The sequence below is a fragment of the Ictalurus punctatus genome, chromosome 27, assembly GCF_001660625.3.
Source record: "Ictalurus punctatus breed USDA103 chromosome 27, Coco_2.0, whole genome shotgun sequence".
NCBI lineage: Eukaryota > Metazoa > Chordata > Actinopteri > Siluriformes > Ictaluridae > Ictalurus > Ictalurus punctatus.
Genome location: NC_030442.2, coordinates 92,501 through 108,841, shown reverse-complemented (window position 1 = coordinate 108,841; position 16,341 = coordinate 92,501). Strand labels below are relative to the sequence as shown.

At 37.4% G+C, this 16,341-nt stretch overlaps 1 protein-coding gene across 1 annotated transcript in view; it reads left to right on the top strand.

Annotated features, from left to right (window-relative positions):
- Nucleotides 1–16,341, top strand: part of otog (otogelin) — a 100,823-nt gene that overhangs the window by 80,739 nt on the left and 3,743 nt on the right. The window contains exons 42-51 of the mRNA XM_053676444.1: nt 961–1,065; nt 1,148–1,252; nt 3,446–3,547; nt 3,660–3,758; nt 5,372–5,412; nt 6,650–6,725; nt 6,877–7,055; nt 7,308–7,412; nt 9,186–9,305; nt 9,550–9,595. Of these exons, the coding sequence (XP_053532419.1) occupies nt 961–1,065; nt 1,148–1,252; nt 3,446–3,547; nt 3,660–3,758; nt 5,372–5,412; nt 6,650–6,725; nt 6,877–7,055; nt 7,308–7,412; nt 9,186–9,305; nt 9,550–9,595 (978 nt within the window). The remainder of the gene's footprint in view (nt 1–960; nt 1,066–1,147; nt 1,253–3,445; nt 3,548–3,659; nt 3,759–5,371; nt 5,413–6,649; nt 6,726–6,876; nt 7,056–7,307; nt 7,413–9,185; nt 9,306–9,549; nt 9,596–16,341) is intronic.

Below are 16,341 nucleotides of genomic sequence, written 5' to 3'. Positions count from 1 at the left end.
TGGATCCCAGTCCCCTGACTTGAAAATCCTAGAAAACCTGTCAGGTGAACTGACGAGGAGAGTCCATCAGTGTCGACCTCAAAATTTTAAGGATCTAAAGAGATTCTGTATGGAGGAATGGTCTCAGATCATTTGCTATGTATTCTCCAACCTCATCAGGGATTATAGGCGAAAACTCAGAGCTGTTATCTTGGCAAAGGGAGGTAGCACAAAGGGTGGCAATAATTTTTGCACACCTGTATTTAACAAAGATTTTATATATATATATATATATATATATATATATATATATATATATATATATATATATATATATATATATATATATATATATATATATATATATATATACACACATACACATATATACACACACACACACCTGTGTTTTGTTAGCAATTGTTTGATGACAAAAAATGTAACAATCAAAAGGTTCCACAATTTTTCACAACCTTCTTTGCTCATATCTACCACAGGTGCCAGTATTAGTGGAGGGCACTGTATTTTTAAATTAGCTCTAATTTAAATAAAATAGACACCCTAATTGACTTAACAAATATAATGAATGGTAACATGAAATGTGTGGAGTTGTAAAATATTGAGTTTGAATGCTTTTAGACATAAACCTTTGGCCTCAACTGCATGTATATACTCTACAACTAAAAATGGAATGAATGTGCTGTTAGAAAAATCTAACTAGTAACTTGCAAAATAAGGATAGAAATTAAATTATTTACAGTGACAATCTTGATTAGTCTACTCATTCTAATAACTGAGGTATTTTGTCTTCTCTTTTTAATGTAATGACAGTCATATAAAACCTCTAATATTGCCTGATAAAGGTACTATTCACCCTTCAAATAAAGGGTTACCATATTTTCAAAGCATGTAACTACAACATAGTCAAACTGTTGACTTAGATAAATTTGTAGAACTTACTTGTGCTGTGTGATTTTGCAGTGTGCAATCAGAGTGCATGTGAGACCACTTTGATGGATTGTAAATTTGGACAAAAGTTGGTGTCATACTTCAGACATGACTCATGCTGTCCAGAGTACACCTGTGGTGAGATTAACTAACATAATGGTTTATGGTTGTGTGTGTGTGTGTGTGTGCAGCACTTTCAGTAATAGTACTTTCTCTGTAGAGTGTGATCCTGACCAGTGTGTGCTAGATGTCCCCATGTGCCGAGAGGATCAGACACTAATTGCCACTCGCACTGAAGGAAGCTGCTGTCTGGCGTACATTTGCAGTGAGTCCTTGTGTGTCCCTTTTAACCAGAGGCAGAGCAATAGCAATTTAATCCCTTTAGTGAGAGAACGGTGCAATTGCACACAGTAACTAAATCCTGGGTGGCATGGTAGTGCAGCTCCTGTTACTGTCTGTGTGAAATTCCAAGTGTTCTTTCCATGTCTGTGTGGGTTTTTTCCTCATTCTCCAGTTTACACCCACCTCCCAAAAACATACAGCAGTAGGTGAATCGGCTGTACTGAACTGCCCCTAGGTGAAATTTAGTGAGTGAATGTGTGTGCATGATGCCCTGAGATGAATTAGAGTCCCATTTACTGTGGGGGAAATAAGAATTGAACATTTCTTTCAGTAAATGTATTTCCAATGAGGTTATTCACATGAATTTTTCACCAGACATCAGTATTAACTCAAGAAATCCACATAAAGATAAAGTGGTATGACACAGGAAAAAAGTATTGAACACGCTAAGAAAAATCAGTTCTCCAAGGCAAGGAACCAGCTGAAATCCGTAAGTAATTATACCCCTATCAGTGTAAATTAATATCAGCTGGGTTAGTAAATTGATGGTCTATAAAAAGGCTTTTCGTTACCAAGGTGTCACACAAAAAACATCTCATGATGGGTAAAAGCAAAGAGCTCTCCCAAGACCTTCACAACCTTATTGTTGTGAAACATAGATGGAATCGGATACAGAAGTATTTCAAACCTTCTGAATCTTCCAGTAAGCACCATTGGGGCCGTTATCTACAAGTGGAAGCAACATCACTCCGTCATCAACTGGCCACGCACAGGAGCTCTTCACAAGATTTCTGACCAGGGAGTCAGAAGAATAGTCAGAAGAGTAGCCCAAGAATCAAGGACCACTCGGAAAGAGCTCCAGAAACACTTGGAGGCAGAAGGTGCCATCGTCACAGAGAAAACAATAGGCAATGCACTCCACTGCTCAAGCTCACCCACAAGACTCCATTACTAAAGAAAAGGCATGTCGAAGCTGGCTTAAAGTTTGCTACAACTCATTTGGACAAGCCTATGAAACACTGGGAGAGTGTAGTCTGGTCAGGCGAAAGCAGAATTTTGCTTTTTGTCTGTCATACTGCACACCATGTTTGGAGAAGAAATGTCCCTGCAAATCACCCTAAAAACACTACAACAGTGAAGTTTGGAGGTGAAGCATCATGGTGTGGGGCTGTTTATCACATGGTATGGGCAGACTTCATATAATTGAAGTAACAATGAATGGAGCTCTTTACCGCAAGATTCTTGAGAAGAATCTGCTGCCATCCACCAGGATGATGAAGATGAGACGTGGGTGGACTTCCAGCAGGACAACGATCCAAAACATACAGCAAAGGAAACTCTCAATTGATTTCAGAGAAAAAAAAATCAAGGTGTCAGAATGTCCCAGTCAATCACCTGACTCAAATCCAACTGAACAAGATTTAAAGACAATATGTTTAGAAGAATGGACCAAAATCACACCTGAATACTGCAGCCATTAATTTCTTCATACAGGAAGTGTCTTGAAGCTTCATTACAAATAAAGTCTTCTCTACCAAGTATTAAATACATTTCAGTTAGCATGTCCAATACTTTTTTCCCCATGTCATTCCTCTTTATTACACATAACTTTATTTATGGACTTTAATGTTTGGATTTCTTTATATTTGAGGATTTATTGAGTTAATACTGATGTCTGGTGAAAATTTCATGTGAATAGCCTCATTGGAAACTGACAAAAATGTTGACGCGTTCAATACTTATTTCCCCCACTGTATGGTGTATACCGACCTCATGAATATCTTTTCCAGAACAGGCTCCAAATCCAGATAGCTAGCTTACTATGCTTTGGGTCTGACAGTTGAAGCTCTGGAATTAAACCTGTGCTACATGAGGTCTGTTTTCTGCTCCTTACATTGAACTGTTTTTAAAGTGGTATCAGTGAACAAAAAAGTCATAATAGTCAAACATCTCCATGGGTTTATTCTTTCTAATTTTCTGGAAATTATATGTATTGTAAGGTGGTTTCTACCTTAACACTCTCTCTTCTTGTGCTGGTAATCAGTGTGGTATAATCCTGTCTGATGTCATATAGTAATTCAGCAAAATATATGAACCATGTTCTGTCCGTTATAACCCTGTGTCTCTGAAGGAGGCTGCACATTAACATCTGCAAACAAAATTTTATTTACTGCAGTGTGTGACATATGTTCAGAGCCGATTCCGGAGTGTGTAGATGGAGAGATGCTTACTGTGGATTCAAACAGTACCGATCGATGCTGCCCCACATATCACTGCTGTAAGGCACTTACACTCTTTTATACACTGACATAGAATACAGTATATAAAAATAGATACTCTTAGTTATTCTGTGTGTGTGTGTGTGTGTGTGTGTGTGTGTGTGTGTGCAGTGTGTGAGCCTTCCAGATGTTCAGTCATCACATGTCCAGTAGGAATGGTTGCTGTCTCTACTATGGTTCCAGAGCAGTGCTGTCCATCACAAGAATGTAGTAAGTAATTTCTTTATCTTATCTAATATATCAGGAGAGGCTGTTACAGATAAAATTAAAATTTTATGTCTCTCAAACATTATCATACTATCTGACACACACTATCAATAGTCTCTCTCGCATACTATCAAACCTCTTTTACATACTACTGTATCATACTGTCTCTCTCTCTCTCACACACACACACACACACACACACACACACACACGCGCGCATACTCACACATTATCAAATCAAATATACACACCTTCAAACCTCTCTCATACACATCATCAAACCTCTAACCTTTGATAGTGCATGAGAGAGACTGTGTGTGTGCGCGTGAGAGAGACTGTGTGTGCGTGAGAGAGACTGTGGGTGTGCAGGAGAGACACTGGGTGTGCGGGAGAGAGACTGTGCTCACAGTTTATGATTTAGATACTTTATCCAAATAATGTCTTGGTATTCGTGTACACCACTAAATCATATGGAGAGTGTTTGATATATTGCTCAACTCAAGCAAATTAAAAATATTGTTGAGACTATAGATATGCCTCTGCTTTACATCCCGTGAGGATTGGGGAGGGGCCCAGTGAAGGAGGGAAAATGGTGTTAAAGGCTCTAAGCCAATAAAAGAAACTGAAATCTCTCACACACACACACACACACACACACACACATACTTAAAAACCCTATTCGGATGTGATCAGTTTTCAGGACATATGGCTGTAAAGTAATTGTATTACAGACATCTGTGATATTTATAGTCAATTCACATGGGATAAGAGATTTCTGTAGAAATTGCAGTGTCTTCATGGTTTACAAGCTGACGACCCATTACAGCAGTCCCGAATGTCATACGTAACATGGTGCTGCACCACAGAGTACACTGACGAGAGCTGAAACTTTGTTTAGTTTCAGTTTGGGGAGAACAACGTTCAAACAATCATTCTGTTTGGGAGGAGATTTTTCGGGAAGTTTAGCAACTGGACTAAATGTCAAGAATGAATCGACTACCTAAAAAAAAATTATGTACCAGACCATGGATCTAAAGCAGTTTTTAAAAAAAAAAAATTGTTCAAAATGAATGAAAACCATATTCGAGTGCTTCCAAACTTACCGGGAAATGCATTTTCTACAGAAGTTGGCATAATATTTACCTACTCTAGAGGTCAATTCACACAGGATTAATTTAACCTAGGGTTATTTTTACAGGCTGTTTTATAGAAGGTACAAAACGCTGTAATCTTCACCATCTTGGGTACGAGTTATATGGGTAAGCTCTGGTAATTACTACATTATCCCACCTACCCATATAAAACTAGTCCTGTTCGAATAGTCCTAAAGTCTCTCACACACATCCAAAGTTGCCCTCACACAAAGACTGTGAGAGTATTACTGTGTGTGAAAGAGGTTTGACAGTACATGTAAGTGGTTTAATATTGTGTGCGAGAGAATATGATGGTGTGTGAGGAAGAGTATTATAGTATGGGAGAGAAGTTTGAAAGTATGTGTGAGTGTATGGTAGTGTGTGAGAGAATATGATGGTGTGTGTGTGTGTGCTTGTGTGTTTGTTATTACACACACATATGTAAGTATGTGATAACCGAATCCCTGAGCTTTTCTCTTTCAGGATGTGCATGTGAGAGAATCTCTCAGCCTAAATGTGGCCTGGTAAGACAGTTTAGTCCACTTGGATTTACTTAATGCTCAACCAACAACAAGTCAGAGATCTGAGATCAATTTTTTCTCCATTCTGGTGTTTGATGGAAATGTTAGCTGAAGCTCTGTATCTGCATGATTTCTTGTATTGCACTGCTGCCACATGGTTGGCTGATTGGGAAATTGTATTTGAAATTGAACTCAAAACGTCTCAATTTTTGCATTTCAGCATAGTCTGGGAGCAACCCAATAATGTGAATATCAAACTGTGCCTGCAAAATAGAGCCTCTGTTTTTACCTTTCATTTGTCACCCATCTGTATATTCATGAGTCTAATATCATACAGAATCCCAAATGCTGCCGCAGAGTTTGCATGTGGCCGGATATAAACATCCAGGTGAAAGACAGCTGCAAAACTCCCTTGTCAGATAAAGGGCGTGCTTTTCACTAATAAAAGTTTTGCATCACTGACGATCTGCACGGCCGAGCACCACCGGTTGTTAATGTTGATGTCCAGTGTCTTGTCTGATAGCCAGGTTTCTCTGAAAATGAGCGTGCAACAGTCTCTAATGTCTCACTGTGATATGATCCTGGTTCATCTAGCTTGTATTCGAGGGATCGGATGTTCGCTAGCAGTAGGATAGGGAGAGGTGGTTGGTTTGCTATAGCCTTTAGCCTAGTGTATAGCTTACCTCCTTTACCTCATCACCGCTTGGCTCACACTTTCTCCCAGCTGCGCTGATCACTCGATTCCAGTGTCAGTGGGCCTCACTAGTGTGACCTCACTAGTGTGAGCTCGGACGCAGGAGGTAATCCAGATCCAACAGACTGAAAATGAGCTTGTATGGTTGTTTTCCAATTTCCAGTAGCATTACTGTGTAATCAGGGCTGATAATATATGTACATTTAAAGAGTTAAGCACAACAAACAAAAATAAATGACAAATAATGACAGCTGCAGGAGGAGTGCACAGAGGTGTGTGCTACAGTAGGTGCCATCTTGGGTTCATTCATTATTCTCTGCTTTTGTTGCAAACCAGAATTCTGATTAAAGATCATAATAAACAAATAAATTATACACAAAAATCTACATAAAATATTCTGAATATTATGTACAAATCTATCTGAACTCAAACACTGTTTTTTTAGTAGGTGATCACTACTGATTTAAACAAGTGGTTGAGAGCAAGAAGTTAACTGACAAAATGTAAACCACAGTGTGCAAGCCATCTTTTTCCTATGTTTTAAAGGGTGAGAATTTGCAATTAGACAGTGCATTTATGGCAGATCCTGAGAATCACTGCGGCTGCAGACATTATCATTGTGGTGAGAACAAATTGCTAAAGCTAAAACTGTCTCACGATAAATAGAAATTTCATTGTCATTAATAAAAATAATTACATGCCTACATAATACTGTGTGCATTTGTATGAGTCATATATACTGTGTGTGTGTGTGTATGGACCCATGTATACAGTGAGAAGCGCAGTGTGTGTAGATGGAAAGAGGGGAGTAATGAGACCTGGACAAACCTTGATGGAACACAGTGCTTTGGGAGTCTGTTATACAACAAGATGCACACACAGATTCGACTCTGCCACTGGGTTCTACCTCATAAAAGCAAGCAGCATTAACTGCACTGCACAGTGTCAGCCAGTGAGTACTCACAGATATGCACAGTTAGGCACACAAGCACAGAGAAATCCATAGGAAAAAATACATTTACACACACACACACACACATTAAAGAGGGCCAGAGAAATATATTCAAAAGAATTTATATGTGAATTATATCTAGTATGAATCCAATTCAGACATACCAGTGCAGTCCCTGTTATTGTCCATTTCTTACAAATATTACTACCATTTATATGCATATTTATAAATATTATGTGCTCTGTATCTCAGAACCAGGTTTATATACCCCCTAAAGACCAGAGTGCCTGTTGTGGAGTGTGTAAGAATGTATCCTGTGTGTACCACAATGACAACGGATCTCTAGCTTTGTACAAGGTGAGACAATGATTTTGATGCTATAAATCAAAATATATACTGATTCTGTCCATCACAAAATTAACCACTACTACTACATTTACGGCATTTGGCAGACACCCTTATCCAGAGCAACTTACATTTATCTCATTTATACACCTGAGCAGTACCCTAATTTTTTAATCAGCTGAATCGTAAATGTCCATTTAGGTATCAATGTTGATATTATACAAGCAGTAGTAGTACAGTCCTGTGAAAAAATAAGTAAAATAAGTAAATAATAAAAAAAATGTATTTTTTGGGGAAAAACGTAATTGCTGTGAAATAAGAGGAACATTTTTTAAAAATAACATGCTGTTATAATAAAATCACATCCAGTTTGCAAATAACTCCGTTGTTGATTATTTAAAATCTTGTGCAATTATGGTTTATTCCTTGAAATTAAGCCACATGCCACTGTGTGACACTTTCGTGTAACCAATTTCATGAGTAGATACACTTAAAATATATGTCTGAGTTATATGACACTAATTAATTAATTGCATAGTTCAGATGTCAAACACATCCCACTACATTGTTTCATTAAACCCACTTGAACTTGCAAAAAATAATGTAGAAACTATGTTCTAGTACCTACTAGTACCAATCACAGTACATACTTTTTTTACTCAATCTGTACCACACGTGACATTACAGCAGTTTTTACATTTAAAAATAACCTGTATATAAAAATAGGAACAGCATTAATTACCACAGCAAATTCTTTTTAAGTGACTGGAACATTTCTCTGATTTAAAAAAAAAAAAGAAGAAGAAGAAGAAGAACATCTGAAATAAAAAGAAATGTTTATTGCAATTGGGTAGCTTAATTGGTAACTTTGATACATTGTAATTACAAAGATTGCGGACCATCGACTTGAATGCAAATTTTACAATATTTTATGTTATGATAAAACGTTTGTATTGCAGGATTTGCATTTGCTTGCTTCTTGTTTTTTTTTCTTGTTTTGTTTAGTTTTCTTTTAGTTTATTAACCAATAACATTTAACAGCAACATTTATCATTCAAAACCAAGGGGAAACAGACAATAGTTAATTAAATACAAAAATGAGACACAAAACAATTCAAAAAGGGGGATTACATAAGAACACCATGTTGTTTTATATCTTTTCAAAATAAAAAAAATTGGCACTTATGAATAAATGATTTTACCATTAGCATACATTTACATTACACAAAAAATGGCGTTGTTTTCTTTTTCAGAGTTGGTGAAACCAACAATACATTCTTAAAGTGTTCATTTGTACATAATAACCATGACACTCAAGTTTTGTAACATGTGACATACTGTATTTGCGCATGCACAGAGGATTGGATTGAGCCTTAAACCATTAATACATGTGGTACAGATCTGGCAGCATCATTGCTACCTGATCCATATTTGGGTAACCACAGACCCATTACTCAACATTTTCATACAGTACTATCTAGAATTCACACCAGAACTATAGCATAGCATCTGTCTTCATTCCACATGCCTGCATGAGTGTCCACCTCACAGGGCTGGTGAGTAAAATTGATGCCTATCTGCTGTGCTTGATGTAAGCCAGACCCATATCTAAAAGGGATTCAGAAATGCATCAGGTATTGGCCTTTAGTATGATGCAATTATTGACTCCAAATCCTTAAATGTATCACTCTTAGATAGACTAAGACATAAAGCAATCCATATTGTTGCTGTGAGCGTATTCTATGTGGTACACTGTTAAAAGTTCTCATATGTGTTGTTTTCCAGCCTGGAAAGAGCTGGGTGTCTGACTGCATGCGTTATGACTGTACAGACACACAGTCTGGACCAGTACTGGTGTCCTACTCCTATAGCTGCCCCCCCTTTAATGAAACAGAGTGCATGAAGGTAAACACTCGTATACCTTTTGCAAAAAAAGGACATTCTGTTAGTGTTTGCATTCTGTTTCTCTTGGTGGTGCAAATGTCCTATTTTAATTAAAATACTTCTATTTGTTTAATTAAAATGTGCTCAATCCTGTGTTATATATCCCATTGACATTTTGAAAAATCATGTAATAGAAATTTCAAGTTATAGTACCTGCCTTTATATGTACAATCTTTAATGTTCTGAAGTAATTTTCTTGTCCTAGATTGGAGGCACAGTAATGACATACATGGATGGATGCTGCAAAACATGTGAGTTCTATCATCACATTTTGCGATCTATTTTAAGTTAGTTCAAATGGAAATTCCATCATTTTAATATTACATTCTCCAGGAAGATATTTTATTGTAAAGGTCACACACACACCACTCTTTGTGTTGTCTACAATAGACAAATCAGAGATAATCTATTGTATTGTTGCCCACCAGGGACCTAGTATCTGTACAGCCACCTTATTTTTGAAGCAGGGGCATTAGCTGGACTGTTAATCATCCGGGGCTGAGCCCAGATTCTTCTCCATCAAAAAAATTTTTTTAAAAATACTTCCAAATAGAAGTTTCCATGCATTTTATTCTTGCATGTGAGGGCTACTTGCTTACAAAATGTGAAAATTGGTCAGTGAAAAAGTTGGATTTATCATAAAACTTGCCTCGGGTTGATCACTGTTTGCAGGACTACTAGGCTGAAAAATATAAAACTTTTTGGCTATCTAAAATGAGACTAGTTTAGTATGGTGTCATTACCCAAGGGGAGGCACAAATAATCTATCATTATGTCAATTTAACTGGATACAGCAAAGTGCATTAGGTGTCCTTACACTCTGCTCATATCATGGTGACGTAACTTGGAACTCATATAGCCATTTACACACTTGTTTTCCTGGCTCCATGAGATGATGTTAGTGTTTCAGTTTCATTTGCTTTACTGGTTAAAAAAAAAAGCTGTATATCCAATTTTCCATCACACTGAGTGCGTGTGCTGGCGTTTTGTGACCTGTCAGCCAATAAGACATGAGTATGTCCATGTATTTTCCAGTAAACCCTGTTTGATTGGTCTTGCGTCCGTTCACTGAAAATCCAAAATTAGAACACTGCTGTCTTCGTTCAGTAATGTTCACTCACATAGTAACAAACCACTCCAAGTATTCGGGGCTAAAGAAAAAATATTTGGGAATACAGCTCCGAATGCCCAGGACAGGTTACGCCCCTGTTTTCAAGTATTAATTATGTAAATTCTGATATTTTTTTGTCTCCTTTATTACTTTCAATTCACTGGTTCCAAAATCTTTGTGGGTACTCATCCCTATGTTGTTAAGTACGTTTGCTATTGTGTTCACTGACCTATGAAGCGTTTAAAATCTATGGGGCTCTATTTTTGTGGCAGCACGAGCATATTTTGCTTGGCTGAAATTATGTTTGCACTCTGTTGCTATTGTCATAAATGAATGCACGAAATGAACTAAATCCACACCTATTTTGGTCCTGTCCCACTTCTTGACACCCAGTTTTGTGGATGTGACTTCAACAGAAAAGAATGAATTACTGTATCTTTAACCAATTAACATCTCAGCTGTGGGTTATAAAAACCATCACACCAAAAGCTTTCATAATGTATCTATAAAGCACATTAGGTTCTATTTAAACCAGTTTTGAGGCACTAATTCCATATTTTTTTAAATCTATCCAGATCGATTAAAAACATTACAATGCTCAACAATAATAACCAGTTTGTTTTTTTGATCTCTGCATTAATTTGTGTTCAACCCCATCTTTACTTCTGGAAGACTTTGCCTCTCTAAGATACTCTTTTTATACCCAATTATGTTACTATGTAATATGTTTTAGTAACACTTACTTTCCTGCCTTTTGTTGCCCCCGTCCCAACTTTTTTGAGATGTGTTGTGGCCATCAAATTCAAAATTACTTTATTTTTTACTTAAAATTGTACATTTCCTTAGTTTAAACATTTGATATGTTTTCTATGTTCTATTGTGAATAACATGGGTTATTGCATTCTATTTTTATTTACATTTTACACAGCATCCCAACTTTTTTGGAACTGGGGTTGTATTTGATACTTGTATCCAAGGCTCTACACTATGACTAAAATATTAACATACAATGACAGCTTATTTCTACACTAGAAATCATCTAATCATATGTAATTATGAAAATGACATGTAAGCAGTACACCTAACCTCAGCTCCTAATACAGTGACACTAAAAACAATTAACTGTTCCTTATTTTTTGTGCATACGATGTGAACATGAAAATTGAGCCCATGATGTTTCATTCAAAAGAAAAAAGAAAAAGTGAGAGAAAACATTGTTATGTATGCAGGTTTACAGAAGACTGTTTAATAAATGGATCATTCCTGTGTAATGACTATAACAGATTGTACCAATCTCTTCAGGCACTGGACACTCAATCCTCCCCTTCCCTGTTAACACTCTGAAACCCACCATTAATACTAACTGTGACCGAGGTACCCAAACCATATATCAGTTATTAAGGCTCACCATCACCATTGTTGATTCCCAACAATGTACTTCATTAACTTACAGGAAACTAAACATATTTAAAAGAGCCGATTACTGAAATAACGGACATCCCATTCTGTTTGGTATTAGTCTAAATTGATAACCTTGATAATCTTTCCCCATTTTGCTCTCTTGAGCAGTGCATTGTTGATTGTCAACAATGTACTGTTGGTAGTGGACAGCTGGAAAATGTTGTCTAATTATTTGCATGATTTCTAAAGCCTGGGCTAATTATGTTTGTGTTGTGTTTATATTTGTGTAGTCTGTGGTTATAGGGTGTAGTAATCTTTTGGGTCATATGGCACAGTGATGAGTCTAAAATATTCTAACCATAAAATAGTTGTATCTGCAGCATTTATGATTCTGCCACATTACCCAAACCATTACAGCACTTTCTAGCTCTAGATTGTAGTTCTTGTTCTACCTCTAGTTTCCATTGATTTAATTTTTTTTAGTTTTTGGCGTGGTGGGGTGTTTATTTTTTTGTTTTACATTATACTGTAGGTACAATATATTTTCATGAAAATAGTTTAGTGTTAGATATTGTGCAGCCAAGTGGGGAAAGAATAATGAATATAAATGGTCAGATTGTTTATGCTCTCGTAAATTTGGTACCTCACTAAGCTAGATTTGGGTGGATGCACCCTATATGTGCGTATATATATATATATATATATATATATACACACACACAGTATCTCACAAAAGTGAGTACACCACTCACATTTTTGTAAATATTTGATTATATCTTTTCATGTGACAACACTGAAGAAATGACACTTTGCTACAATGTAAAGTAGTGAGTGTGCAGCTTGTGTAACAGTGTAAATTTGCTGTCCCCTCAAAATAACTCAACACACAACCATTAATGTCTAAACCGCTGGCAACAAAAGTGAGTACACCCCTAAGTAAAAATGTCCAAATTGGGCCCGATTAGCCATTTTCCCTCCCCAGTGTCATGTGACTTGTTAGTGTTACAAGGTCTCAGGTGTTAATGGGGAGCAGGTGTGTTAAATTTGGTGTCATCACTCGCACACTTCCTCATACTGGTCACTGGAAGTTCAACATGGCACGTCATGGCAAAGTACTCTCTGAGGATCTGGAAAAAAGTATTGTTGCTCTACATAAAGATGGCCTAGGTTATAAGAAGATTGCCAAGACCCTGACACTGAGCTTCAGCACAGTGGCCAAGACCATACAGCAGTTTAACAGGACAGGTTCTACTCAGAACAAGCCTCGCCATGGTCGACCAAAGAAGTTGAGTGCACGTGCTCAGCGTCATATCCAGAGGTTGTCTTTTGGAAATAGACGTATGAGTGATGCCAGCATTGCTGTGGTCTGATGAGACCAAGATAAACTTATTTGGTTCAGATGGTGTCAAGCGTGTGTGGCGGCAACCAGGTGAGGAGTACAAAGACAAGTATGTCTTGCCTACAGTCAAGCATGGTGGTGGGAGTGTCATGGTCTGGGGCTGCATGAGTGCTGCCGGCACTGGGGAGCTACAGTTCATTGAGGGAAACATGAATGCCAACATGTATTATGACATACTGAAGCACAGCATGATCCCCTCCCTTCCAAACACACCTCCAGGACGACCACTGCCTTGCTAAAGGACTGGCCAAGCATGTCCCCAGACCTAAACCCTATTGAGCATCTGTGGGGCATCCTCAAATGGAAGGTGGAGGAGCACAAGGTCTCTAACGTCCACCAGCTCCGTGATGTCATCATGGAGGAGTGGAACAGGACTCCAGTTGAAACCTGTGAAGCTCTGGTGAACTCCATGCCCAAGAGGGTTAAGGCAGTGCTGGAAAATAATGGTGGCCACACAAAATATTGACACTTTGGGCCCACTTGGGACATTTTCACTTAGGGGTGTACTCACTTTTGTTGCCAGCGGTTTAGACATTAATGGGTGTAATTTAATGGACATTAAATTAATTTAGACATTAATTAGTGTGTTGAGTTATTTTGAGGGGACAGCAAATTTACACTGTTACACAAGCTGTACACTCACTACTTTACATTGTAGTGTCATTTCTTCAGTGTCATCACATGAAAAGATATAATAAAATATTTACAGAAATGTGAGTGGTTTACTCACTTTTGTGAGACACCGTGTGTGTATATATGAGCAAAGAAGGCTGTGAAAAATTGTCTTATGGGCATTTTGAATACTTTTGCTGTATTCTTATAGACACTTCCTATTTTGTGAAGTTTTCCACAACCTTTTGCCATACACCACAGCTTGGTCTTACCCATTGTTATGAATGACTAACGGAATTTGGCCTATGTTACACCTCATATTTATACCCCTGTGAAACAGGAAGTCATGTTTGAACAAGTTCCTGTTCCTAGCCAACTAGGTGTACTAAAAAACTTATTGGAATACACTTAAACTATTTCTCTCATATGAATTCACAGGGTGCCAATAATTGTTGCACACCTGTATTTAACAAAGATTTTTTTTTTTTTTTTTACAAACCTGTTGTGTTTCGATATTTATAAGAGCAGAGTTTTGTTTTTGTTTTTTAAAACAAAAGATCAAAAGTTTAAACAATAAAGAATTTTTACAGCCTTCTTTACTCCTATTTACCAAGGGTGTCACTTAGGGTGGAGGGATATATTATATTATATTATATTATATTATATTATATTATATTATATTATATTATATTATATTATATTATATTATATTATATTATATTATATATATATATATATATATATATATATATATATATATATATATATATATATAATATGAATATATGAATGAGAGAGAGAGCGGGAGAGAGAGATAATTATATTATATATCTGGAAAAAATTAAGAGACCACTGCATAATTCCAACATGGGCATACACCTCATTATAGGTGCTGATTAGGTGATCACCTGAACCAATTCTTCTTTAACGAGGAAAAGTATAAAAACCACTGCTGTGGTCATCACTATCCTCTTTCAATAGAACCAACCGGCTGGCAAAGACAGTGCTAGTAGTACCTCAGAAGTAATTGGAATCGATAAATAACTATTGACCATGCCAAAAGAGTTGAAAAGGAAAGTTCTGTGTGAGGAAAAGAAGGGTTCAATTCTGACTTTACTGGCAGAGAGTGTGGATGAGCGTTAGGTTGCTTCCATGCTTAAATTTCAAAGATGGCGGTTCATAAGAACAAGCTCAAGCAGCAGACATTGGGGACAACAAGCTACAGACTGGCAGAGGGCGAAAACGGCTCTCCACTGACCAGCATGACCGCCAACTCATTCGAATGTCAGTCAACAACTGTAGGATGACATCAAGTGACATACAAAAAGAATGGCAAACGGCAGCTGGGGTGAAGTGCATGGTGAGAACAGCGTGAAACAGGCTCCTAGGGGCAGGGCTGAAGTCATGCAAAGCTAGATATGCCCTTCATCAATGAGAAGCAAAGAAGAGCCAGGCCGAGTTTTGCAAAAGAACATAAGAATTGAACTGTAAAGGACTGGAGTAACGTTATCTTCTTTGATGAGTCCAGTTTTCAGCTTTGCCCAACACCAGGTCGTCTAATGGTTAGACGGAGACCTGGAGAGGCCACAGAGCCCACTGTAACATTTGGTGGAGGATTGTTGATGTTCTGGGTGTGCTTCAGTCAGGCTGGAATCAGGCAGATTTGTCTTTGTGAAGGATGCATGAATCAAGCCACATAAAAGGTTGTCCTGAAGAAAACTTGCTTTCTTCTGCTGTGTCAATGTTCCCCAACTCTGACGATTTTCCAGCAGGACAATGCTCCATGCCAGACAGTCAGGTCAATCAAGGTGTGGATGGAGGACCCCCAGATCAAGTCCCTACCAATCTCCAGACCTGAGCCCCATTGAAAAGCTCTGGAATGTGATCAAGAGGAAGATGGAAGGTCACAAGCCATCAAACAAAGCTGAACTGCTTGAATTTTTAAAGTCATCCTACATCATGTGAAAGACTGGTGGCGAGCATGCCAAGATTCATGAAAGCTGTGATTGAAAATCAGGGTTATTCCACCAAATATTGATTTCTGAACCATTCCTAAGTTAAAACATTAGTATTGTGTTGTTTAAAAAATGAATATGAACTTTTTTCTTTGCATTATTCGAGGTCTGACAACATTGCATCTTTTTTGTTATTTTGACCCGTTGTCATTTTCTGCAAATAAATGTTCTAAATGACAATATTTTATTTGGATTTTTGGAGAAATGTTGTCAGTGGTTTATAGAATTAAAAAAAAATGTTAATTTTACAAAGTAAAACCAGAAAAATATATTTGGCAGTGGTCTCTTAATTTTTTTTCCAGAGCTTTATATATACTTATAGTAGAGGGACTCTACTCTGCAAAAGAAATGTCTGTAATTCATAAATGGTTAATGCAATATCCGCGTGTGTGTGTGTGTGTGTGTGTGTGTGTGTGTGTGTGTGTGTGTGTGTGTGTGTGTGTGTGTGTGTGTGTGTGT